At 34.2% G+C, this 25,328-nt stretch overlaps 2 protein-coding genes across 3 annotated transcripts; both read right to left on the bottom strand.

The window, feature by feature from the left end:
• Nucleotides 1-733: 733 nt before the first annotated feature.
• On the bottom strand, nt 734-6,724 carry LOC106151182 (glucoside xylosyltransferase 1-like). 2 transcript variants are annotated; one of them, XM_086999801.1, is made up of 8 exons: nt 5,777-6,724; nt 5,496-5,605; nt 3,866-4,034; nt 3,294-3,428; nt 2,612-2,804; nt 1,932-2,081; nt 1,461-1,633; nt 734-1,130 (listed from the first exon to the last, which is right to left on the bottom strand). In XM_086999801.1, the coding sequence occupies exons 1-8, from the start codon at nt 5,780-5,782 to the stop codon at nt 966-968; spliced, it is 1,101 nt and encodes a 366-aa protein (XP_086855927.1). In that variant the 5' UTR covers nt 5,783-6,724; the 3' UTR covers nt 734-965. The 2 variants fall into 2 exon arrangements, with proteins under 2 accessions (XP_086855927.1, XP_086855926.1); XM_086999800.1 differs by having other exon boundaries at nt 5,496-6,724.
• An 887-nt stretch (nt 6,725-7,611) lies between these two features.
• Nucleotides 7,612-18,170, bottom strand: LOC106151240 (glucoside xylosyltransferase 1). The gene is made up of 7 exons (XM_013524383.3): nt 17,897-18,170; nt 16,799-16,967; nt 16,080-16,214; nt 15,648-15,840; nt 8,888-9,037; nt 8,326-8,498; nt 7,612-7,988 (listed from the first exon to the last, which is right to left on the bottom strand). The coding sequence occupies exons 1-7, from the start codon at nt 18,073-18,075 to the stop codon at nt 7,836-7,838; spliced, it is 1,152 nt and encodes a 383-aa protein (XP_013379837.2). The 5' UTR covers nt 18,076-18,170; the 3' UTR covers nt 7,612-7,835.
• Nucleotides 18,171-25,328: the final 7,158 nt, after the last annotated feature.

Below are 25,328 nucleotides of genomic sequence, written 5' to 3'. Positions count from 1 at the left end.
AAGTGGGCCAAGGAATAGATGATTAGTTTTTGGTGGTGATCTGGATCAATAATCAATCAATCAATAATCAATCAAGTGGAGTGCTTTTCTGGTTTATTTATTTATGTATTTATTATTTATTTTTTTTTTGGGGGGGGGGGATTTATTTCGTTCGGCTTTTTGGTCAAATTTTGTTTCCTATATGCTAAGGAAAGACTGAGTGGAGCGTTTTTTTTTTTTTTTTTTTTTTTTTGTGCCGATAAATTTTTAATCTGGAACTCTCCGCGACTGACGGGTAGGTCACAGGTCAGTCATTCCACTGTGACCACATTATAACTTTCACCCACATGGTCACATTATAATTTTTAGTAGGTCTGGCATTCTCATATGGTCACATTAATTTTCACATTTGGTGATATTCATTCCCCCTATGGTCATATTGATTTTCTGATCTGGTTATGATTATTCCATATGGTCACGCTGATTTTCCCATTCGTCGCTGTCAGTCACATATAGACACGTCCATTTTCTCATTTGGTCGCAGTCAGTCATTTTCTCATTGAGTCACACTACACATGATTGTATGTTATTATTTTTTGGTCAACTGTAGACTCTGTTCACCTTGTCTTAGTTTCGACTCGTCTGTGTCCCGTGTATAGTTTTGACTTTTAAGCGAAGTTTAACATTCCCAGGCAAGGTTTTTTCGACTTCCCGTAGATGAAACCCATTAAAGTATATACAATATAAATAATCATTATTGGTACGTGTTTTATATCAATTTTTATTAAACTTTCATTTGAATACAGTGAGAGATTAAAATATATGCTACGACATTAAAATACATTGCTTGTAACTGACGTTACAAGAACAATTTTTCATCCTCAATATTCCTTACATGGACAAGATTTTTCCGTGAAATGCCATCCTGCTACCAGGTAACCTCCTGCAAATACAACTAAAAAGTGCAGTATTTTTTCTCCAATTATCTATGAATAAGTTAACTTCGTTCTCTCTTCAAACACTGTTATTTGCTTTTCTATCTGTTTGATAAATATGTGTTTGACATTTCCACATTTACTATTGGGTCCTTTGTCAATATTCTCCCTCATTTGCTGTAAAAGTCTGGTCCTGGGATCATCTCCAATATTATACTGAAATAAACAGATGGAAAATAATCTGATACGTGTTGGTAATTCATTAGGTTAAATATAAAGGGCAGAGTGTAGAAGTGTACAGTAGAATAACTGAAACGTCAATAACATCACTCTGGTATGAAGTGAACATTCTACAACATTACATGGATTCTGTTTTAACATTATGTTTAGATGTATGTCATATAGCTTGTAAACTTCCCTATTATTTGATATTACCTGCATAGGTGCAATGCATTTCCTTGTATCAGTATGTACAAAGCATACCAGCATTCAGTCAAGATACCCTGTAAATTGTGTGTGATTTACATTGTAATAATAAACATATACCTGCCTAAAGGCTTCATACACTGCTTTAAACACTGGCTGTTTGTCATTGTGATACACTCCACTGTTACCATGGACCACAGAAATTCCCTCTCTTTCACCAACTTTGCAAACACTCATGAACCTGCAGTGATCTGGTCTATAATTCCAATCACATGTTAACTCAAATAGTTTATCTGCAAAGTTAAAAAAGTGCTAAAATTAAAATTCAGACATCTTTAAAAATCAAGATGCTTATTTTGTAACCCTGCAATGTATTCAATAATTGCTTCATTAATTTGCTTTTATTTCTCTAGATTTATGTTACTTTTATCATAATTCTTCAAGAAACAATTATCATCTTCAGTAAAATGTGTAGACTGTATAAATATTGGCGACAGAAGAATCTCTAAATAAAAGTACATGTATTATACACAAATGTGCATGTATTTAAGTCTCTCTTAACATTTATCTAGTATACATTTCATTTAGTACCTGGATGAAAATGGAATATAATATTTATGATATCTTGGTCTCCCACAGGAATATTGAGCTTGTACACCTCATTAAATTTTGTGACCAGTTCTATCCATGGAAACCTTCTCATTCTAGTCAAGTTCATAAACATCACACCAGAATTCAATCCTGAAACATAGCAACATTTTAACACTGAAGCACTGAAAAATTCCATCCACAAACACAAATATAAACTGTTGCTACATGCATGTTTATGTTTACCATGTTTGTTTACTAGATAAGGCAACAAAGTGCAACTGTTTAGACTTCATTTATTAAATAATATAGTTTATACAATACCAGTTGGGACATAGGCTGAGAAAAATGCTTCAAAGCCTACAATATGGTGCATCTAGATAGTCCAAAGGTCCATGCATTGCTTCAAAGGTTCATTGGTCCAAAAACATCATAACATTTTCATCAGTTAAAAGGTTCCATTGGTTGGAAGGTTCTATAGTGAACGTTCGGCACAATGAATATAAGGCCTATTGTCATGCACCCCACATCCGTGCAGGTTATTTTCACTGCCTGTGGTATTCATGTACAGGTACATAGACAATTAATGACTAATAGAAATGAGAGTCCCTGTGGACTGGAATAATGGAAAAGATGTAACATTTTGCACAGCAACTTTCCCCATTCTAAAAATAAGACCCTACCCAATCGTCCATAGTATGGATGCACAGCAACTATCTTGTACCAGCTTGCTTCTCCATCCATGTAGTCAGGTGCAAGGGCTGCTATATGGCTGGAGTTTAACTCTTTGAAGAAGCTCCAGATGTCATCAAAAGGTCGCATAAACAAAATGTCTGTGTCCACATACAGCAAAGAATCAACGTCTTTCATGACATACTGCAAACAATTAATTTTTTGTGTTCGGCTAAAAATTCCAAATATTTTCAAATGATTATCAAACAGATAGTACCTGTACATGTATTCTGAATAGTGATTGTGGTTATAAAATGACAAGAGTTAAAAAATAATTATTATTGAAATTTTAAGTCAAGTTGCTCATTGAATAATAATCCACTATGAGGCCATTCTCTCTGCCTCTCACACGACTCCTCATGCATTGTCCCTCGACCGGTTGAATTGAGCCGAGATTTAATTACTGTGCCCCTGCAGGGACGATGCAGGGGGAGGCATGAAACAGGCAGAGAGACCATTACAGGATTAAGTGGTCTTTCTTTCATGTATCCCGTAGGTCCCCCATATTTAGGTCGTGGACCAGTTAGCACTCGGATCTTCTCCTTCTGAATGGCCCCATACACTTCCATGCCTAAATGGTCAATACGCAGGGCAGCTCTGAGCTTCTAAAATTAAACAAATTTGCAGTCTTACTGGTAAAAATAACCTCTGAGTGGCACATGGTTTGAATATCTTCTTCCATTCTTCAACATTGTAATTTTCTGGATATGTGATAGGGTAAAGCTGGTAAGTAAATGTGCCCTGAGAAGCTGCCATCCACTTATCCAACTGTAAAGAAAAAACACTTATAAATTTGTGTACCAATAAATTTTGCACCTAAAATCACTTTTATGTAAACTGATGAAGGTGCTGCTTATAGGTCTACTGGCCTAGAGGAATGACAAATCTGAATTTGCTCAAATACATTCTGCTGAAAAGACTGGTCCTGTATGAGTGGTAGAGTACCAACCTCCTAGCAGGTGTTCTTTGTTTTGGCATTTTTCAACTTTTACATGTAGCTATACTGGACTGAAAAGGCTTGCAAAAAGTATTTATAGTATTACAGCAAAGGGGCAAGACACGCCCTTTGATAAACCCCTTTATTGCTTATACATGTACCCGTACAGTCTGAATATTTTTACACAGCATGTGGTATATACTTGGTACATGTTTATACTGGTACTGGTACTGGCACTTTTTTATTATACTGGTAAACATAGCATTACCTGTTGCTTGAAACCTAGATGAAGATCATATTCTGCAAATATGTGGACCTTAATTGCATTTCTGGAGAGAATAAGAGCAGATTTGATCATGACCAGTGTCTCCTCAAGTCTATCCCCACAGGCCACTACTGCAAGGTGCATGTTTGGTACATCAGGTACTTGAGGGTTTCTAAATAATTAAAATGATACTTTTTATACACCTTTAATTCACCTTTAATTTTGTTTGAAATTGAAATGCTCTCACGCACCAGTACGCTTACAAATGCTGACGGTGAAGACTTACAGCTTCAGAAATTGATGATCACAGGAGAAATTTACTTGCTTATCATGGCATAAAAGTGTTTATATGTTCATGATTGTGTGTTACTGTCTGCTTAAGATGGTTTTAGAGACAGACACCATGCATGGGAATATTGTTAAGGTCTGGTTTTAAAGCAAAACTATGATAATTACTGTTTGTGTTGCAGGATATTGTTGATTTATACTCATTACCACTCAAATTGGCTTGTTGAAACCTACTAAATAGAAAAATTGAACACAAAACTAGGATGCTCACCAAGAAAGCCAAAAGAACTGGTTTGCAAAGTAATAACATGTGTCAAATACTTGTAAAGGCATTTAGTCACATTTGGAATAATGTTATAGAAGTATGATATGATGAATGAACAGTAGGTGCCAGTCAGTCACCCATTGTCTTTCTGGCTGTTTGAAAGTAATCAAATTTCCAAAACTCCAAAAATGCTATGAAATACAAGCATGCATGTGTAGGATTATCTTGGTATGTGCATCTCCATAGTCTGAAATTAAGGTTCACTAGTATGAAAAATCATAACATTTTCATTAGTTTTTAACATGCATGATGCATGAACGTTCAGACCAATGAACATTCAGACTATTGTCATGCACCCATATTCAAAACACCGAGGCTCGAAATGACATGAAAATAAATTATTATTGCACCTGCTAAAAGTTGCATCATTTGGAATTTTTAAGGGACTTGAAATGTTTTCTGCCTTTAATCATTATGAGTCTGAAACTGGGTCCTACTAATTACCAGTTTCAAGGTATTTACTGAGTTTTGAATTACTGGAATAAACCTATTATATATATATATATATATATATATATATATATATATATATATATATATATTCTACAAGTGCAGGTTAAAAAGTCATGAAGCAATTTGACATGAATTTAAATGAATAAAACATTTTTGGCAGCAAACAAGGTAAAAAGATCCAAAGTTAGGTGACATCGGGTTGTCTGTGAAGGATCATGTTATCTAGCTTCTAGTATTTTGGATTCCAAAGAACCAATTAAGCAGTAAATTAATTCAAAAGTGGTAAACTAAGTGAAATAAGCTTGAAGAAGTGATATTGATGTTTTCAATATTTCAAAATTCAAGACTTGATTTCAGTTGTTTAAATATCTCGATTCCAGTTATCTTATGACTGCTTGAACCCCATCGGAGTTTGCCAATCATAACTTGGTCAAATTAAGGAAAAGAACATCCCTGGGAAAGCTAATTACATAAACAGAAAAAATAGGAAAAGCTAATATAGAAATGTAACACTAATACTTTTTATATGTTTAGTGAGAATTGACATGTTAAAGAAAGCAAGCATACCCAGCATTATCTTCTTCTTGGGCAAACTCTTGCATCAGATCCGTTTTGTCTAGTGTAACATCTTCTTTGCCTGTCTGGATATCAGTCACTCCTTCCTCACTTTCTTTTAACTGATGGTGGATATATACATAAAATACGACAAAAGATAAGGCCAGTGTAAGAGTGCTCATTTTAAAAATCATTTTTAACCAGTATAACTTGAATCTGTACACCATTTTTAACCAGTACAACTTAAATTTGTGCATTAGGCAATAAGCAAAGTTATAACTGCTGAATATAACCTGCATGTTTCCTGGCCTGCATGCATGCAGAAGCAAGTGGGAAAGTGGATAAAGCAACTACAAAGCAGCAAAACTGTCAAATTAATGTACAGACAAAAAGCAGAAAATAAAGATGCAAGGGATTCAAGTCACATCAATACCACATAATATCAAGACAATCCAATCAGTCTGATTTTTTAAATTAACATTTATATTGATCACTCTGGTAAGTGTGAAGACAATAAGCCTTTCAATTTTCCTTGCATTATAATATAATATGTACTTATAAATTAAAAAAAAAAACAAAAAATAGTTATAATAAAAAAAATTATCAGATCAGGCTAATTTTTCAACTTGACCTGTATTTTAGTAATATTGATCACTCCTGCAAGTTTGAAGACAATAGGTCAACCATTTTTTCCACTTAATGTGTTATCTTTATTGCTGAGAAAAAAAACTTTTGAAGAAATGGTTTGATCAAGCTGATTTTTGATCTTAGCCTGTATTTTATGACTATTCATCTGGGCCCAGTTTCATCAACACTGGATAGCGATATTATTTAGATAACACTATCCATTTGACAAAATTGTTATCCTCTAGGCAATTACACTGTGGGTAAAGTAATATATATACTAAACCCTAGATACTTATTTTTGTCTCTGATATTGCTCTCCAGTGGTTAAAAAAGGCTGCTATTTTATATTTTCAGAGGATAACAACTGCATCCAAAGGATAATTTTATCCATAGGATAAAATTATCCAGTGTTGATGAAACTGGGCCCAGTTCTATAAGTTTGACATCAATAAGTCAGGGTCGTAGCCTTAGCAAAATGCCAGGGGGGGCAGTTAGCGGACACGAGGGGGCGAAAATTTTTAAAAAACTGTATATATAATACTGCATTCTGGTGCATTTTATTTGTTATTTATTGCTCAATCAGAAGTCAAAAATTGTGGGTTCATTTTGCCGTTTTGCCATATTTGCACCTCAAATCCCAGGGGGTGGCAGTTGCCCCCCCTGCCCCCCCTGCCCCCCCCCCCTCCCCGGAGGCTACGGCCCTGTAAGTTAAACGGTTTCCCACCAGTATCATGTTATCTCTAAAAGTGTACACAATGGCAACAACAAACAGATGGCTATTTATGCAGGTCTAGATCTGTATATAAAAATGAATATTGCATACTCCATTCAAAATGAACATGACAAAGCACACCTCAAACATTTTTGTTTCAACAATATTTTAACAAGTCAGTAACAATCTACATTTCTTATAAAGAAGGTGTGCATGTGTATGACTTCTCCTTGTTGTAACATTGTTTACATTCAAAAAATTGTATAGTAATTTGCATTTTTACAAGCTTTTCTTTTCAATTTTTTGGTTACCAACTTTGACTTCTGAATTTTATTTTTTTAAGGAGGTGTGCTTGAAACAGTGTTTATCAAGTCAGAAGGTAATAAATCCCATTTAACAATGACTATTTCTGAGATTTGTGGTTTCGTGATCAAGGGTATACGTATATACAATGGTATATCACATGCTGCAGAAAGATAAAGAAATACCTAGTTTGTAATCATTCAATATCAGGTAAAGAATTTTGTACTTTCTAAAATGCTATTTCGATACAATGATAATTAAGTCAAATGTAATTTTTTTCGCGGAATGACCTTGACAGGAATGGTAAATTTGAAATATATTTGGTCTACCAGTATAATATTCAGAATGTTAGAATGTTAGAGAGGCCTTTTTAAAGGAGGCTTGATTATTGCTTCCTGATAATTTTAAAGCCATGTCTAGTATTCCAAGGCAAGGTTTTTTAATCACGAGTTTTTTTATATCAGCATATAAAATATGAACAATCACTTTATGTAATCGTCATCTTTTATTGGACTTTCAATGGAATGCAGTACATGTAAAAATATATTCAAATATAAAAAAACAAAACTTCTAACCACCATTTCAAGAACAATTTCTTGTCATCCTCCATTACACATACAAAATCATTTTGTAAAATTTCATCCTGCTACATTTGTACTTCCTGCAAAGACAACTAAATAAATGCAGTATATTTCCTTCATTTAGCAATGTTACTTCGTTCTCTCTTCAAATAGTGTTACTTGTTTTTCTAACTGTTTGGTGAAAATGTGTTTGACATCTCCACAGTTACTTTTTGGTCCTTTGTAAATATTCTCCCTCATTTGCTGTAAAAGGCCAGACCTGAGGTCATCTCCAATATTATACTGAAATAAACAGATAGAAAACATTCTGATATAAGTGTTGGTAATGCAGTAGGTTAACTGTAAAGGACAGAGTGTAGCGGTGTAGAAGTAAAGCATCAATTACATCACTCTGATATGAAGTGAACATACCACAACATTACATGGATTCTCTTTTAACATTGTTTAGATGTGGGTCGTATAGTCTGTAAACTTCACATTTCTCAGAAACAAAAATCACATAATATTACCAACATAGATGTAATGCATTTCCTTATATCAGTATATATATAAATGCAAAACATACCAGCATTCAGTCAAGATAAATTGTATGTGATTTACATTGTAATAATAAACATACCTGTTTAAAGGCTTCATACACTGCTTTAAACACTGGCTGTTTGTCATTGTGATACACTCCTCTATTACCATGGACAACAGAAATACCCTCTTTTTCTCCATCTTTGCACACGCTCATGTACATGCAGTGGTCTGGTCTGTAATTCCAATCACATGTTAACTCAAACAGTTTGTCTGAAAAGTTGAAAAAAAGTGCTAGAAGTTAAATTTAAATATTCTGTAACCCAGGGGCAGATCCAGAGATAATTTACTGACTGTCTTCCAAATTATCTTTGTTGATTGATCTTCCATTTTTGACCATTTTCTGACAGAAAAAATTAGATGCCTGTCAATGTAAACTTGAAAAATTCTGTAACAAACTTTTCAATAATTGCTTCTATTCTGCACAGAATTAATACGTAGTCTTTTTTATTTCAAAAGACATACAATTTACTTCTATCATAATTATTTAAGAAACTTATTATATTCAGTGAAATTACTAGACTGTATAAATCTTGGGAAAAGATACATCTAGGTATTAAATAAAACTGTTTTCAAATCCCTGGAAATATTTATATTTATACCTGGGTGAAAATGGAATACAATATTTATGAGGTCTTGATCTCCCCAGGTAATATTAAGCTTGTACACCTCATAAAATTTTGTGACCAGTTCTATCCATGGAAACTTCCTCATTCTGGTCAAGTTCATCAACATCACACCAGAATTCATTCCTGAAACAGTGTATTTTTGTGAATGAAGCATTGAAAAATTCCATTGCCATATTTAAATATAATTTTTTTCTATTTCATTATTTCTTTACCATGTTTATTTACTAGATTAGGCAAAAAAGTCAATTGTTTTAACTTGATTTTCAAAAAATGCTGTCTCTTCAATACCAAGGCCACATCATGAGGCTGAGAGAAATGCCTGAAGGCGTACAATACATGCAAGCATGTTATTTATACTGCCTGTGGTACTCACCTAGACAATGACCTAAGGAAATGTATGGGATTTCTTATAAACTTTGGGAGAGGAAAAGGCTTTATGAGGATGCCAAAACAAATATTTTTTTTTAATCTGGCTTGTTGAGGCATCTCCTTCAGCCTATGGCACTGAATAAACAAGGCCACAAAGCTGTCAAATGTACAGACAAAAACAGAAAATTATGCACAAAATAGGTTATTTAGTCAATTTTGATGCAATAACACATTGTGCTTAAAAGCAAAATCAACACCAATTTTAATTATGCAGAGTCAACTGGTAACACAGATGTTAGGAATATGTAACCAGCATACGGCTTCAGGCCCATGAGAGTTATAATTCACAGACTGAAAGGTGCCACATTGAGAAAAATGAAAATTTCACAAAAAAATTCTATAAATTCAAGAAAAAAATCAAATCAAGGTAGTTTTCCAGTTTGAGCTGTATGTCAATCTTAAGAATCATTCTTGTAAGTTACAAATAAAAAGTAAAACAGTTTTCTTTTCATAGCATTTGTGGATGCACTGCACAAAATACTTTTTTGCAATTTTAATGCGATATTGCTTTAAAATGAAATTGTAACTTCCATACAGCTCCATGCCTATGGGAGTTCTAACATTACCATTGAAGTGCCAATATGTGAAAAATGAACATTTCAATAAAAAGTTCATAACTTCAAGAAAAATTAGATTGCCAGTATATGACTTCCTATTCAACTTCAATAGTAACTACGGACCTATCTCTGCCAGTTTTGGAGATAAAAGGGAAGCAAAATTTGCAAAGTTCAGTTCATGGTGAAAAGTAGGTCAAAGGTCAATTTTAAGGTCACATTTAGATTGCCAGTATATGACTTCCTATTCAAGTTCAATAGAAACTATGGACCTATCTCTGCCAGTTTTGGAGATAAAAGGGAAGCAAAATTTGCAAAGTTCAGTTCATGGTGAAAAGTAGGTCAAAGGTCAATTTTAAGGTCACATTTAGATTGCCAGTATATGACTTCCTATTCAACTTCAATAGTAACTATGGACTTATCTCTGCCAGTTTTGGAGATATAAGGGACTAAATGTTTTAATTTTGGAGTTACCATAATGTGCCATAAATTTCCTACAGAAAAAATTAATTAAAATAAAGAAAAGGTCATTTTGGTCAAAATTCTTGAAATGGGAGGTGCTCTGAAGTTCCAGATGTTCAAATTTGATGAAATAATGTCATTTTTGACCACAAGTTGTCTGCTTTGCCAAGCCTTATGTTTTATTTTTCCGGAGTTCAAAATTTATTATCCATTACCGTACTGCACATTTTGCTTTCACCACCAATATGTACTTTTTGATACAGCGTAACTCGAAAACGGTATGGAATACAAAAAAACGGAGACCACCTCCAGTGTTGGGCTTTACATGCTCTACAAAATGCAAAAAAGAATGGGTGTCTAGCATTAACGGTTCCCAAATTAGAGACAGTTTTAAGTTTCGATATCTTATGGCCGCTACTCCCATGAAAATGCACTGATTGACCCCAAATTCACGGAGATGAAAGATGACCCGAAGGGTAACAATTTCCATTAATATTATTAGTTAAGTCTGTGTGGTATCTGAATAAGGCCGCAAATAATTTTTTTTTCGGCAAAAATTTTGTTTTTTTGAAAATTTTGGCCTGTTTGACCTTGAAATAAAGGTCAAAGGTCAAATCCAAGGGCATATATGAAATCTACACATATGACTTTTGGAAAGCTGTCTGTAGAATTTTTTCCCATAATTCCTTCCGTAGGGGAGATAATTAGCATTTAATTTTGCCATTTTTGGACAAGGGTGCATTGCAATGAGTGCCACACCTAGACCCCAATACCGACAAAGCCCAAATTTTACGTGGAACGAGTTGAGATTATAGGTGACCTAAATCCAAGAGATGGGTATGGAGGCCCTTACCGTCTAGGAGGAGAAGCGGTAACGGTGACTTGGCGGCGGAGCCGCAGGAGCCGGCGGAGCCGCAGGAGCCGCAGGAGCCGGCGGAACATACGGGTCGGGACTAAAACCATGTGTACCGCCAGCGCCTACGCTGGTGGTACAATAATTGAATCAGGCTGGTTTTCGAACTTGACCTATATTTTTGATCACTTTTAAGTTTGAAGACAACAGATCAAACTGGTTACCACTAAATGTGTTATCTGTATTGCATATATGCTGGACAACCAAAAAAAAAATGTTTTGGAATTCAACCTGTACTTTATGAATATTCATCAGTTCTTTAAGTTTGAAGACAATAGGTGAAACGGTTTTCCACTTATCATGTTATCTATAAAAGTGCATGGCGGCAGTGGCTACGGCAGCAATAACAGACACAAGTGATGGCTATATGAACAGACGCATCTGTGTCTGTAAATTAAAACAAGGCAGCAAAGCTGTCAAATGTACAGACAAAAAACAGAAAATAAAGATGCAAAAAAGGTCATTTTGTCAATTTTGATGCAATAATAAATAATGCTTATAATAGCACTGTCAGTCAACACTGAATTTTAATCTTGCACAACAGGTAACATGATCAATAACAGGAGCGGACCCAGAGATATTTTCTGACAGTATTACAAAGTATCTATGTTGATCCATCCTCCATTTTGATAGTCTTCCAACAGAAAAAAATAGATACCAGTCAATATAAACTTAATAACCTGACTGTCTTCCGGAAGACCCAGAAGATGGTCTCAATCCACCCCTTCAATAAGATTACAGTTTCAGGACCATGAGAGTTCAAATTCACATTATGAAAGTCTCAATATTTGAAGAATGATGACAGTGCATAAAATAATATTACATAATGTTTAAAGACATAAAAAACAATACAACTGCTTATGTAGAAATACAGAAAATGTGCAGAGCCCCAGGCAGATGAGAGCCTGCCTAGGGCTAAAAGTCACAAATGCAAGTGTTTGAGAAAAAATTATAAAGGAAAACAACAAAACTAGAAAAGCACTTTGAGAGTGCAGACCTCTGCCAAGGCAGCAATTGTTGATTATTATTGATAATTGATTGATTATTGATCCGGACCACCACCAAAAATTAATCATTGTCCTCTTTGGCCCACTTCCGACAGTTCCTGAAAATTTCTGCAAAATCAGTCCATAACTTTTTGTGTTATGTGGATGACAGACAAACAGGGGTGAAAATATAACCTCCTTGGCAGAGCTTGAGGTAAATATAATTCCAATGAAGCTGCTATTCAAACTTTTAATCTTCCAGTTTGATATATATATATATAAAACTTATTTGCAATATTAAACAAAATTTACCTGCATAATTATCACTGCTTCCTTATTATTAATCTAGCAAAGAGCTTTACCTTTGGGAGTTTACAGGGAAATATCAACAAGTGTGCTTTACGTAATCTCATTTAATGGCCTATTAAAGCAAATGACTTTATAACTCTGAAATTAATCTAGTGATACCCAAGGGTAATTTACAGACTGACCCACTCAAAGGTCTTCAGGCCCATAAGTCACACCTTAAGAAAAGCACAAAACCATAATGCCCAAAATAGGAGACTACCAATCCTGATGCAATAATACATTATGTTTAACTGCACAGTCAACATCAACTTATGCACAACAGGTAACACAGACGAAAGTAAAAGCATAAGGCTTCAGGCCCATCAGAGTTCAAGTTTATACTTAGAAAGTGCCAGAATGAGAAAAATGAAAATTTCACAAAAAATGCATAAATACAATAAACATGATAATCCAATAGAGCTGTTATCTCATGAGCTGAAGGCCAATCCTAAAAATCGTACTTGTAAGTTTAAAATTATAATAAGTAGCACAGTTTTCTTTTCATAATGTTTGCAGTAGCAGTGCAAAAAGATTGTTGTCAATTTTGATGTAACATTACATAATAAATTAGAGAATAATTATCACCAATTTTTGTTTATTGACTATAAATAGGATGGACATGTAGAAAATATGATTACCATTTGGCTTCATGTCCATGGGAGCTCCGAGTCCCACAATGAATATGCCAAAAAAGATAATGAATATAACACTAAAATGTATAACTTCCAGAAAAAGAAGCCAATTAGACTGCTTTTCTAACTCAGGCTGCATTTAAGTCCTGTGTTTCTTTTTTGAAAGTTTGACAGTCATAAGTAACACGGTTTTTCCATAATGGTCATCAAGGCAGCAGCACCAAAAATTGTGTTTTCTTCTATTTTGATGCAACATTACATAATGCTTAACAGCATAATGACCATCGATTTTTAATAATAAAATATAAGTGTCATGGATTTTCACAAAATGTGACTAGCACGGGTCTTCAAGCCCGTGGAGGTTCTAAGTCGCACCTTGGAAATGCCAATATGTGAAAAATTAAATTTTCACAAAAAACTGTTTAATTGCCAGAAAAATTTACCAAACAGACTGCATTGCCTACTGAAGCTGTATTTTAGACCCATGTTTCTTTCCTGTAAGTTTGAGAACAGTAATTGACATGATTTTTGTTAAATGGTCATCATGGGAGCACTGCCCAAAATAGGGGTTTCTTCAAATTTTGATGCAACATTACATAATGTTTAACAGCATAATGACCATCAATTTTTAATTATAAAATATTAGTATCACGGATATTCAGGAAATGTGACAAGCAAAGGTCTTCAGGATCATGGAACTTCAAAGTCACACCTTGAAAATGCCAATAAGTGAAAAATTAAATTTTCACAAAAAACTGTTTAATTGCCAGAAAAATTTACCAAACAGACTGCATTGCTTACTGGAGCTGTATTTTAGTCCCATGTTTCTTTCCTGTAAGTTTGAGAACAGTAAGTGACATGATTTTCCTTAAATGGTCATCATGGGAGCAGTGCCCAAAATAGGGGTTTCTTCAAATTTTCATGTAATATTACATAATGTTTTACAGCATAATGACCATCAATTTTTAATTATAAAATATTAGTATCATGGTTATTCAGAAAATGTGACTAGCAAAAGCCTTCAGGCCCATGGAACTTCAAAGTCACATATTGAAAATGCCAAAATGTAAACAATACAGCACTGTTCTGAAATGGGTTTATTTCCATTTTTAACACTTTTTAAACATAAAACAAAATAAACAGTTTACTGCCATTTTTATATGACCAATGAAGAAAATTGATGAGATGGGAAAAGTATCAATAGAACAGTTTTAAATGCCCAACTTCCTCCATTCTGAGATTCTGAACATAGTGGATGAATGCATCTGACAAACTGCAATGATATGAGTTTATTTCCATTTTTGACACTTTATTACACAATACATGATAACAAGTTTACCATCATTTTTACAAAATCAACTAACAATGTTGTAAAGATGCAGGAAATGCCAAACAAACACATTTACGTATCTTATTAGTTCAATAATGAGACTGTTAACATGCCTAAGAATTGAATGTGAGGAAATGTGAAAAAACAGCATTACCTTTTAAAATAATGGACTGATTATGCTGATTTTCAAACTCAACATGCGTTTTAGTAAGATTGGCCCCTCCTGTGAGTATAATGACAATTGGCCAATCTGTTTTTCTTATATTGTGCTATCAGTGTTGCATATATACTGAAAAAAGTGAAAAAAAACAGCATAAATTCCCTATAAGTGACCTGATCGTGCTGATTTTCAAACTTGACCTGCGTATTATGAATATTTATCAGTTCTGTAAGTTTCAAGCCAAAGGGTAAAACAGCTCTTCATTTATTGTGTTATCAGTGTTGCAAAAATGCTGAAAAAAAAGTGAAAAAATAGCCTAAATTCACTAAAAATAACCCAATCATGCTGATTTTTGAACTTGACCTGCGTATTATGAATATTCATCAGTTCTGTAGGTTTCAAGCCAAAAGGTCAAATGGTTTTCCATTTATGGTGTTATCTGTGCTGCATATATGCTGAAAAAAGAGAAAAAATAGCCTAAATTCACTAAAAATGACCCAATCACGCTGATTTTTGAACTTGACCTGCGTATTATGTATATTCATCAGTTCTGTAAGTTTCAAGCCAAAAGGTACAATGGTTTTCCACTTATTGTGTTATCGGTGCTGCATATATGTTGAAAAAAGTGAAAAAACAGCATAAATTCCCTAAGAGTGACCCGATCATGCTGATTTTCGAACTTGACCTGCGTATTATGAATATTCATCAGTTCTGCAAGTTTCAAATCAAAGAGCAAAATGGTTTTCCACTTATCGTGTTATCGGTAAAAGTGCACGGCGACGGCGACGGCGACGGCGACGACGGCGACGACAGACGCAGATGATGGCTATATGTACAGACACATCTGTGTCTGTACATAAAAATGTATACGTAAGAAATTGCAGAAATGCAAATGAAATGTGTAAAAATAACAACCTACCCAGAGGTCCATAGTATGGATGCATAGCAAATCTATTGTACCAGCCTGCTGCTCCATCCATGTGTTCAGGTGCAAGGGCTGCTATATGGCTGGAGTTAAACTCTTTGAAAAAGCTCCAGATGTCATCAAAAGGGCGCATGAATAAAATGTCTGTGTCCACATACAGCAAAGAATCAACGTCTTTCATGACATACTGAAAACAATTTATTTTGTGGTTTCAGTTGAAGGTTTCAAGTTATTTTCAAACATAGATTACATATATTTTAAAAAATAGCAAATATGTCCATAAAATGTCATTAGATTTGACTCGGTGTGTTTCCACACATGAAACAAACTGTACTCTGCTTAACATACTTCTATGCCTAAAATGTCAATGCTGCGGCAGTTCTGAATGTTTTTACTAGAATAAATTTTTGTGAGCTGCAACCTTACTGGTAAAAATAACCTCTGAGTGGCACAAGGTTTGAATACTTTCTTCCATTCTTCAACATTGTAATTTTCTGGATATGTGATAGGGTAAAGCTGGTAAGTAAATGTGCCCTGAGAGGCTGCTAGCCACTTGTCCAACTGTAAAGAAAAAAAAATCTGTGAACATAAATTTGTACACCTATAAAATCTGCATCTAAAATCATTATTATGTACACTGGTGAAGGTGGTGATTAAAAGTCTCCTGCCTAGAGGAATGAGGTACTGGTCTAATATGAATATTCTCACATTTATTTTACTGATAAAGCTGATCCTGCATGAGTGGTGGAGTTCCTCCTATTCTTTGTTTTGGCATTTTTTAACCTTTACTCACTGCCCTGAAAAGGCTTACAAAAAAAGAAAATCCACCAAAGGGATGCGACATGTGCCCTATGATAAACCACCCTATGATAAATCACTTCGATGCTCATACCAGCATACTACATACAGGTACATTCAGGGGCGGATCCAGAGATATTTTCTGACAGTCTTCTAAATTATCATTGTTGATCCATCTTCCATTTTTGACCGTCTTCCGACAGAAAACATTAGATGGCTGACAATGTAAACTTGAAAATCTGACTGTCTTCCAGAAGACCCAGAAGACGGCCTAAATCCGCCCCTGACATTTACACAAGATATATACTGGTACTTAATTTTGTACATACTGGTAAACATAGCATTACCTGTTGTTTGAAACCTAGATGAAGATCATATTCTGCAAATATGTGGACCTTAATCACATCTCTAGAGAGAATAAGAGCAGATTTGATCATGACTAGTGTCTCCTCAAGTCTATCCCCACAGGCCACTACTGCAAGGTGCATGCTTGGTACATCAGGTGCTTGAGGGTTTCTAAATAATTAAAACAATACTTTATTACACACCTGTAAATCACCTTTAATTTTGTTTGAAACTGTAATGCTTTTATGCATCTGTAATGTGCTATGCTTAAAATTATGATTAAAAAGTTAAATACAAAATAAAATAAAAATGCTGAGAAATTTAAAGACTTACAGCTTCAGAAACTGATGAGCACCAAAGAAATTAATTTGCTTAAATCATGGCATGAAAGTGTTATGTTCACAAGTGTGCCTAAGAACTTAACGTAGACATCATGCATGCAAGAGACTTAACTGTATACGGATAAGTCTGAAGCAAAATTGTGGTAATGTTTCTATTGCTTTTGATTGTTTATGATTATTTATACTTATTACCAAAACAGGCTGTCGAACCAAAATTAAAATAAAAAAGAAAACAAACAGTATTCCCATGTTGACCAGGTACTGTACTTTAGCTTGGTTAGAAAAAATAATCATATACTTGTATTTTGCCACATTTTGAAATAATTAATGACATGATGGTATGACCCAAAACCTGCAGCAGCATCAATCATCTATCTGGTATTTAAGCATTTGTGTGTAGGATTATTTTCACATCAGGGGAGGCTTAAAACGACATGGCAATAATTACACCTGCTAAAAGTTGCAACATTTGAACATTTTCTCAGGGGACTTACTTTTCATGCATTGTCTAACTTTAATGTATTTAACATTGACTTCTTTCATCATTATAAATCTAACAGTCACAAACACTCCCTTGGACTTTCATCGGATTTCATTTCGCCAATTATATGAAAATTCAGAACAAATTTAGGGGGAAAAATCATCCCTGGACAAACTAAATGTTACTAGTACCGAAAACTAGAAAACTATTACTAGAAAATTATCAGTTACACTTTTTAAATATATCCAGTGAGAACTGACGTGCCAACGCATGCATACCCAGCAATATCATCTTCCTGGGCAGACTCTTGCGTCGCATTTATTTCGACTACTTCATCTTCTTCTCCAGACAGGAAATCGGTGACTCCTTCCTCACTTTCCTTTATCTGATGATGGAAATATACATAATAAACGACGACAGATACAGACAGTACCAGAATGCTAATCTTAAAGAACATTTTTTAACCAGCACAACTTAAAACTGTGCATTCTGTAGCAGCAGTCCGTCAGGCCACGTTTATTTACTGAGGTCTCCAGTGCCAAAATGGGAGGGCATAATGCACCGATTTGCACAAGGCCTCAAAAACCACGAAGAGCCAACCCTAGACAACTCGAAACCTGTTTTGTTTCTGTTCTGTAAAATTTGCAACATATAGGCCTACCCCTTTTTGAAACTTTTTGTTGCCGAACTTTTTATGTACGCAATTGTGTCTTTGTGTTTGCTTAAAGTGCAATGAGCATTTCTTATGGTGAACACATTTGGGTTGGGGTTAAATCATCGTCAATTTATTTGTTCAATTCATTCTGGACGCCAAATTAACACCTGGCTATCACCTTGATCGGTAAATGAATATAAAAGCCACACTTACTTAAGAATACCATACTTATTAGTCTACCATGATGCATTAATGAAAAAAACCTTAATCGGTTGAGTAGTTTGAGTACCAGAAACCAGAAAGACTTATGGCTAACCTCCTCCTCATCCCACGGGACAAATAGTGGTCTTAACTTTCAGCAGATAACTTTCCTATATATAGGCCTACCTATGTATTTGTACATTTTCGCCAGTAGTTTACATCCTGGTGCATAAAATAATAATTAATAATAACATCGGTGAATATAGGCGGCCTTGGCGGTACATTGACCTGAGTACAAGTAATTAAGTACCAGTCTCTGTAAGAATCAGAAAAATAACATAGGGGCATTGGAACATGACCCTTCCAGATTTTGTTTTCTTTTAATTTATTGTGAAGAACTATGCTAAAAACTAATAAATTGAGCCCGAAAAGTTGCATATTTAAAATAATTTATTTTTTAGAGCGTTTTATATTTAAGCCTGAAATTTTTCTCCCATATGCTTTTCTATATAAAATGTTCAGGTAACCCCATATTCACTGACAAATAACTCGTATGGCCGACGTAGTTATGTAAGATGGCTATACAAGATGTTTACAGCATATATTCAGGTACCAAAAAATGAAATAAAATTTTTTTCAAAACACAAAATGGTTAAATTACATTAAAAACAATCAACGTTAAAACTACGCGAAAAAGACCATCTGCGCATGCGCAGTAGCGGTGACTGCTAAACTACGAACTCATTCAGATGTAAATAAATTGAATTAAGGTTATTTATCTCATGAAATGGATATTTTTTTGGATAAATGGCACTTGTTTTCTGGATCATTTATTGCTTGGAATGTTTTTATGCTGACTGGTGTGTAGTATTTGTTTCCGCACATCGTTTTTTTTTTTATATACAACATAACTAATTTTATCCAAGATGGCGGGAGCTCTTATTGCCGTCGGTTTCGTATGTGGACGGAGAATGCACACAGTTATTAGTACCACCAGCGTGTACGCTGGCGGTACTCATGGTTTTAGTCCCGACCCGTCTCGTCCGGCTCCGCCGGCTCCGCCGGCTCCGCCGGCTCCGTAAGCTCCGCCGGCTCCGCGTACTGGCGCCGGATACAAGTCACCGTTACCGCTTCTCCTCCTAGACCGCAAGGACCCCTGTCCCCATCTCTTGGATTTAGGTCACATATAACCTCAACTTGAACCCCCAGGTTTTTTTGTCTCAGTCGGTACATTGACCTGGGCGTGACGCTCCTTGAAATGCACCCTTGTCAAAATTTTTGAAAATTCAATGCCAATTATCTACCCTACGGAAGGAATTATGGGAAAATTTTCTACAGACGGCTTTCCAAAAGTCATATGTGTAGATTTCAAATATGCCCTTGGATTTGACCTTTGACCTTTATTTCAAGGTCAAACGGGCCAAAATTTTCAAAAAAATGAAATTTTTTACGAAAAAAAATATTATTTGCACTGTTATTCAGACACTACACAGACTTAACCAATAATTATATTGGAAAGTGTTACCCTTTGGGTCATCTTTCATCTCTGTGAATTTGGGGTCAATCAGTGCATTTTCACAGGAGTAGCGGCCATAAAATACCGAAAATGAAAACTGTCTCTAATTCGGGAACCGTTAATGCTAGCGACCCGTTCTTTTTTGCATTTTGTAGAGCATGTAAAGCCCAACACTGAGAGTGGTCTCCGTTTTTTTGTATTTCATACGGTTTTCGTGTTATGCTGTATTAAAAAGTACTTTGTGGTGGCACATTTTTGTAACTCAGAATTGTAACATTTAGTCCCTTATATCTCCAAAACTGGCAGAGATAGGTCAATAGTTATTATTTAAGTTGAATAGGAAGTCATTTACTTGCAATCTAGATGTGAGCTTGAAATTGACCTTTGACCTACTTTTCACCATGAACTGAACTTTGCAAATTTTTGTTCCCTTTTATCTCCAAAACTGGCAGAGATAGGTCAATAGTTACTATTGAACTTGAATAGGAAGTCACATACTGGCAATTTAACAGTGACCTTAAAATTGACCTTTGACCTACTTTTCACCATGAATTGAACTTTGGCAATTTTTGTTCCCTTTAATCCCCAAAACTGGCAGAGATAGGTCCATAGTCACTATTAAACTTGAATAGGAAGTCACATACTGGCAATTAATCAGTGACCTTAAAATTGACCTTTGACCTACTTTTCACCATGAATTGAACTTTGCCAATTTTTGTTCCCTTTAATCTCCAAAACTGGCAGAGATAGGTCCATAGTTACTATTGAACTTAAATAGGAAGTCATGAACTGGCAATTTACTGTGACCTTTAAATTGACCTTTGACCTTCCTTTTACTATGAACTGAACTTAGCAAATTTTCGTTCACCTTTATCTTCAAAACTGACAGATAGGTCCATAGTTACTATTGAACTTGAATAGGAAGTAATACACTAGCAATCTGTGACCTTGAAATTGACCTTTGACCTACTTTTTATGATGAACTGCTTTTTGCATGTTTTCTGGCCTTTAAATCTGCAAAATTGGCAAAGAAATGTCCATGGTTGCTATTGAACTTGAATAGAAATTCATATACTATGATATTGAAATTGACCTTTGACCTACTTTTTCACCATGAACTGAGCTTTGCATATTTTCTTGCCTCTCATATCTTTAAATCTAGCAGAGATGTGCCCATTGTTTCCCCTAGGTTTTCTCTTTTGTCAGCATATATGCACCATTGACAACACATTTCAAGGAAAACCAATAGGCCTTTTGTCTAGAGAATACAGTAGTGAGCAAGGGTAGGAAAATGCAAGTCAATTTGAAAATCTGCTTGATTGTATCATTTTTAGTTATATTTTTTGCATATTTTGAGAACTCTTGTTGATTGCATCTTATAGAGCTTGTCAAACACCAGACTGGTGATGGTGTCCCTTTTAGGAGGGGGGGGGGGGTCCATACGAATGCGCTTACTCCAGCTGGTGGTACAATATCTGGAGGCGGTATCGCCTCTCTGATCCTCTAGTTTATTTACGGCATGATATGCAATTTTTCATAAATTACCCACAAGAAAGGACTGGTAGAACTTTATAGTCGTAAATAATCGGCACTACTAACTAGGGATATCAAGAAAACTACCAGGTACATGTACCACTGTGAAAACCTCGTCTTCTCCCTCACGTGCAGTTGCCGTTAATATCCGATATAATCGACAAATAAGTAAAGCACTGTCAGTTACTATACTCTAAATTACAGTCAGTGTTAACTTTGATACAGGTTTTCTAATAAAGTTTTGATGTTCAACGTGAGTTTGTGTTTTACGGCTATTTACTGCTTGAGTATGGTCTACCTCCAATTTAAAACAGCGCCCTGTAAGACCCGTCGTGCCCTCTCAGGTACTTGAAGTCGATAACAGAACAGATTACTTGAATACTTAATATATACAGTAGAAATTGGTACTCATACAAGTGGAAGAGATTTCTAGTTCTTCACAACCAGGATTCTAAATAAAAAAACTTGTAAAATAAAATAGACATGTAAAAGATATCTGTCAATAATAACAATAATATTCTTATATGGTGCCTTACGTGCTACCTCAAGGCGCCTTACAATAATATAACTAAAATCATTAAAAAATCACTACAATATTTAAATCTGAAACAATTGGAAACCATTTAAAATTAACACTACTAAAAACATTACATATATATATATATATATATATATATATATATATATATATATATATATATATATATATATATATACCTAAGAGATATAGACAGATTTAAAAATGTGAGTTTTAAGAAGGGATTTAAAACTGTCAAAGTCGTCTGCTTTTCTAATAAAATTTGGTAAGGCGTTCCATAATTTGGAGGCATAGATTATAAAAGCCCGATCTCCATAACTTTTGAGGCACCCCTTCTCTAAAATAGACTGTTCTAAAATAAGGTCATTCTCAGTATTAAAATGTGTGGACCGCCTTGGTCAGTTAAAACAGATAGGATCAGATAAATATAATGGTCCTTGTGTATGTATCGCCTTAAAAATAATACAAAACAAGCAGCCAGTTTTATCCTTTCAGAATGGGAGTGATATGGTCTGTACTATTGCACTTTATTTGACAAACCAGTCTTGCAGCTCAGTTTTTCTCGGAAAGATATAGCAGTACATTAGATTTTCAGTCACAAAAAATACTAAATGAGAAAACAAGTTAGCATTACTTTATAAGCCTTGATAATCATGCTATTTGTATTAAAGACTCACCTAATCAAGTCCTGCTTAGTATAATGCTCCCACAGTTTTGATATCATAAAGTCTGTGTTATCCATAAATTTTTCTCATATTTCTTTACTGAAAACTAGCAGGTGACCTAACTTTACTCTTTACATTAAAAATTGTAAATAGTAACTTAAATAGGGGAAATTATCATAATGATACTTTCTACCTGATTGTAACATGCCAAATTAGTCCTCAGTGTTGAGGCAGATGTTGGACTCGTCAAAATGTATGATCATGCATGATTCTCGGGACAAAATGCATCAAATACTATCATGTTGAGGCACCCTTAACATTGAAAACTGCTTTGCTTTGATATCACAACTTCTAACAGTGTAGCTGGTTACCAATGGACTTTACCTACAACAAATATTCTTACATATAAGTTGTATACCAAAAGAAAATTAGCAAAATTAATAAATTATGAACATCTTAGGGCAAGGAGCATGAGGGAAAATATATATTGGTATTTTAAGTTTGTGACAAAAATGCTGAACACCATAATAAATATTCATATAATTTACTACTATGTAGAGAAGATGCCTCATTTTCTTTCAAATAAGAAAAAATAACTTACCAAAGTCCATTGGTAAGTCCACATGTTTTAATTCACTGTGACTTGTTTAAAATATATTCATATACAATTAAAAGAATCAAATAAAAATGTTAACTAATCTGGGGTGGGCACTGCTAAATCCACGCACATTATAGACAGTATTTTATGAATAAGGGAATTTTTTTCCTGGACAGTGGTAGAAAGTCCACAAGAGATTGAAACTGAAGCTGAGACTGGTAGGAGATATTTCTCAACTATTGGATGTCAACCAAAAGAATACCACCACATTGCTGTTATTGTATGACCTTGAAAGATTAACACCCATTGTCCCATTGTGAAAATTCATCATTTTAAAGTTTTTTTTAAAGATCACAAAAATATTTACCTGTGTGCTTTTGACTAAATCAAGTTATTTAGCAGGACACAAGTACAAAATTTGTATTTTAATCCATTTTTAAAGTAGAAATAGCGAAAAATGGAAAATTTGGTTGACGCCATCTTGAATTGTGAATTTAAAAATTTGCATTTTTTTTTAAATGTTTGAAAAAAGATTTTTTTATAATATTAACTCAAAACATTTACTTATAATGTATGACAATATTAGGTGGGTTTGGCCAGTCTATGAAAAATGTATTTAAAAATGGCAAAATTTGGGCATTTTAGCTAAAATTTGAAATTTTGGAAATCTGCCATTTTTAGAGTTGTTTTTCTAAATTTTTAGGACTGTTTAAAATATTAAGTAATATGCATTTGACTAAATCAAGATATAATATTTAGCAGGATACTAAAATGAAATGTGTGTTTTATCCATGCTTGTTTAGTTTAAAGCAGAAATAGGGACATTTTGCCATTTGATTGCCGCCATCTTGGATTAAGAATTTTAAAATTTGAATAATTTTTTGAAAAATGTGTTTGAAAAAAATTTTATTTTTGATTAAAACAGTTCAGTATATGAACTTCCTTATGTAATGTATGTCAATAATAGGTGGCTTTGGCCAGTCTATGAAAAGTGTATTTGAAAATGGCAAATTTGGGCATTTTAGCAAAATTTTGAATTTTTGAAAATTCCCCATTTTCAAAGTTATTTTTTTAATTTTTAAAGGCCAGCAAAAAATAATATTTTTTATGTTTTTCAATTAATCAAGATTTGGAATTTAGCAACATACAAATATAAAATATGTGTTTAACCATGATTGTTATTTTTAATATACACAAGTATGTAAAATGTGCAATTTGGTTGCCGCCATCTTGGATTAAGAATTTTAAAATTTGAATAATTTTTTGAAAAATGTGTTTGAAAAAAATTTTATTTTTGATTATAAAAGGACAGTACATGTACTTTCTTATGTAATGTATGGTGATAATAGATGGCTTTGGCCAGTCTATGAAAAATGTATTTGAAATTTGCAAATTTGGGCATTTTAGCAAAAATTGGAATTTTTGAAAATTCCCCATTTTCAAAGTTATTTTTCTAATTTTTAAAGGCCACCAAAAACATTTATTTATATGTTTTTAGTTCAAATAGGATATGATATTTAACAATGTCTGAAAATGAAAAATGTTTATTTATCCACATTTATGGTTTTTTTAGCTCAAATATAGCTGAAATTGAAATTTTGCAATCTGGATTCCGCCATCTTGGGTGAAAATTTTTAAGTGCTGTTACCATGGCAACCGAGGGTGATTCAAACAAACCAATATCCATTATGTTGGTTTGGGGCTATAATGAACAAATACACCAATTTTCATCAAAATCTGAGAGGGTCATGTGCCACCCTATTCTGAACCTTACAGAGACTGCTACTTAAGCTGTTTTCTTTGTCTGTAAAATAAATTAAAGGTCATGGGCCCTCTATAGATACCCTTGTACCTGTATACATGTACTTCCGTGAGAAAACGCATCGAGTATGGTTGTTAATTCAAGAAATTGATTTATTTTCTTCTTCATTCTCCCCCCCCCCCCCCCCCAAACATTGCTCATTAAACCTACTTTGCTACATCTACATGAATCCCAGTGGGGAG

This window comes from Lingula anatina, chromosome 1 (genome assembly GCF_051362555.1).
Source record: "Lingula anatina isolate TDL-2025a chromosome 1, LinAna3.0, whole genome shotgun sequence".
NCBI classification, from domain to species: domain Eukaryota; kingdom Metazoa; phylum Brachiopoda; class Lingulata; order Lingulida; family Lingulidae; genus Lingula; species Lingula anatina.
The sequence above is the reverse complement of the archived record's forward strand: the minus strand, read 5'-3'. Positions and strand labels throughout refer to the sequence as shown.

Excerpts from the sequence above, each read along its gene's own strand:
- LOC106151182 (XM_086999800.1), bottom strand. The coding sequence starts at position 5,782 with ATGCAGGTTATATTCAGCAGTTATAACTTTGCTTATTGCCTAATGCAC. Across the intron at positions 2,805-3,293 it reads CTCAGAGGTTATTTTTACCA|TATGTCATGAAAGACGTTGA; the intron begins GTAAGACTGCAA and ends AATTGTTTGCAG. Across the intron at positions 2,082-2,611 it reads TCCATACTATGGACGATTGG|GATTGAATTCTGGTGTGATG; the intron begins GTAGGGTCTTAT and ends GCTATGTTTCAG.
- LOC106151240 (XM_013524383.3), bottom strand. The coding sequence starts at position 18,075 with ATGTTCTTTAAGATTAGCATTCTGGTACTGTCTGTATCTGTCGTCGTT. Across the intron at positions 16,968-17,896 it reads CAGGAAGATGATATTGCTGG|AAACCCTCAAGCACCTGATG; the intron begins GTATGCATGCGT and ends TTAATTATTTAG. Across the intron at positions 8,499-8,887 it reads TGTATTCCATTTTCACCCAG|ACAAACTGTTTGAGTTAACA; the intron begins GTATAAATATAA and ends TCAACTTTTCAG.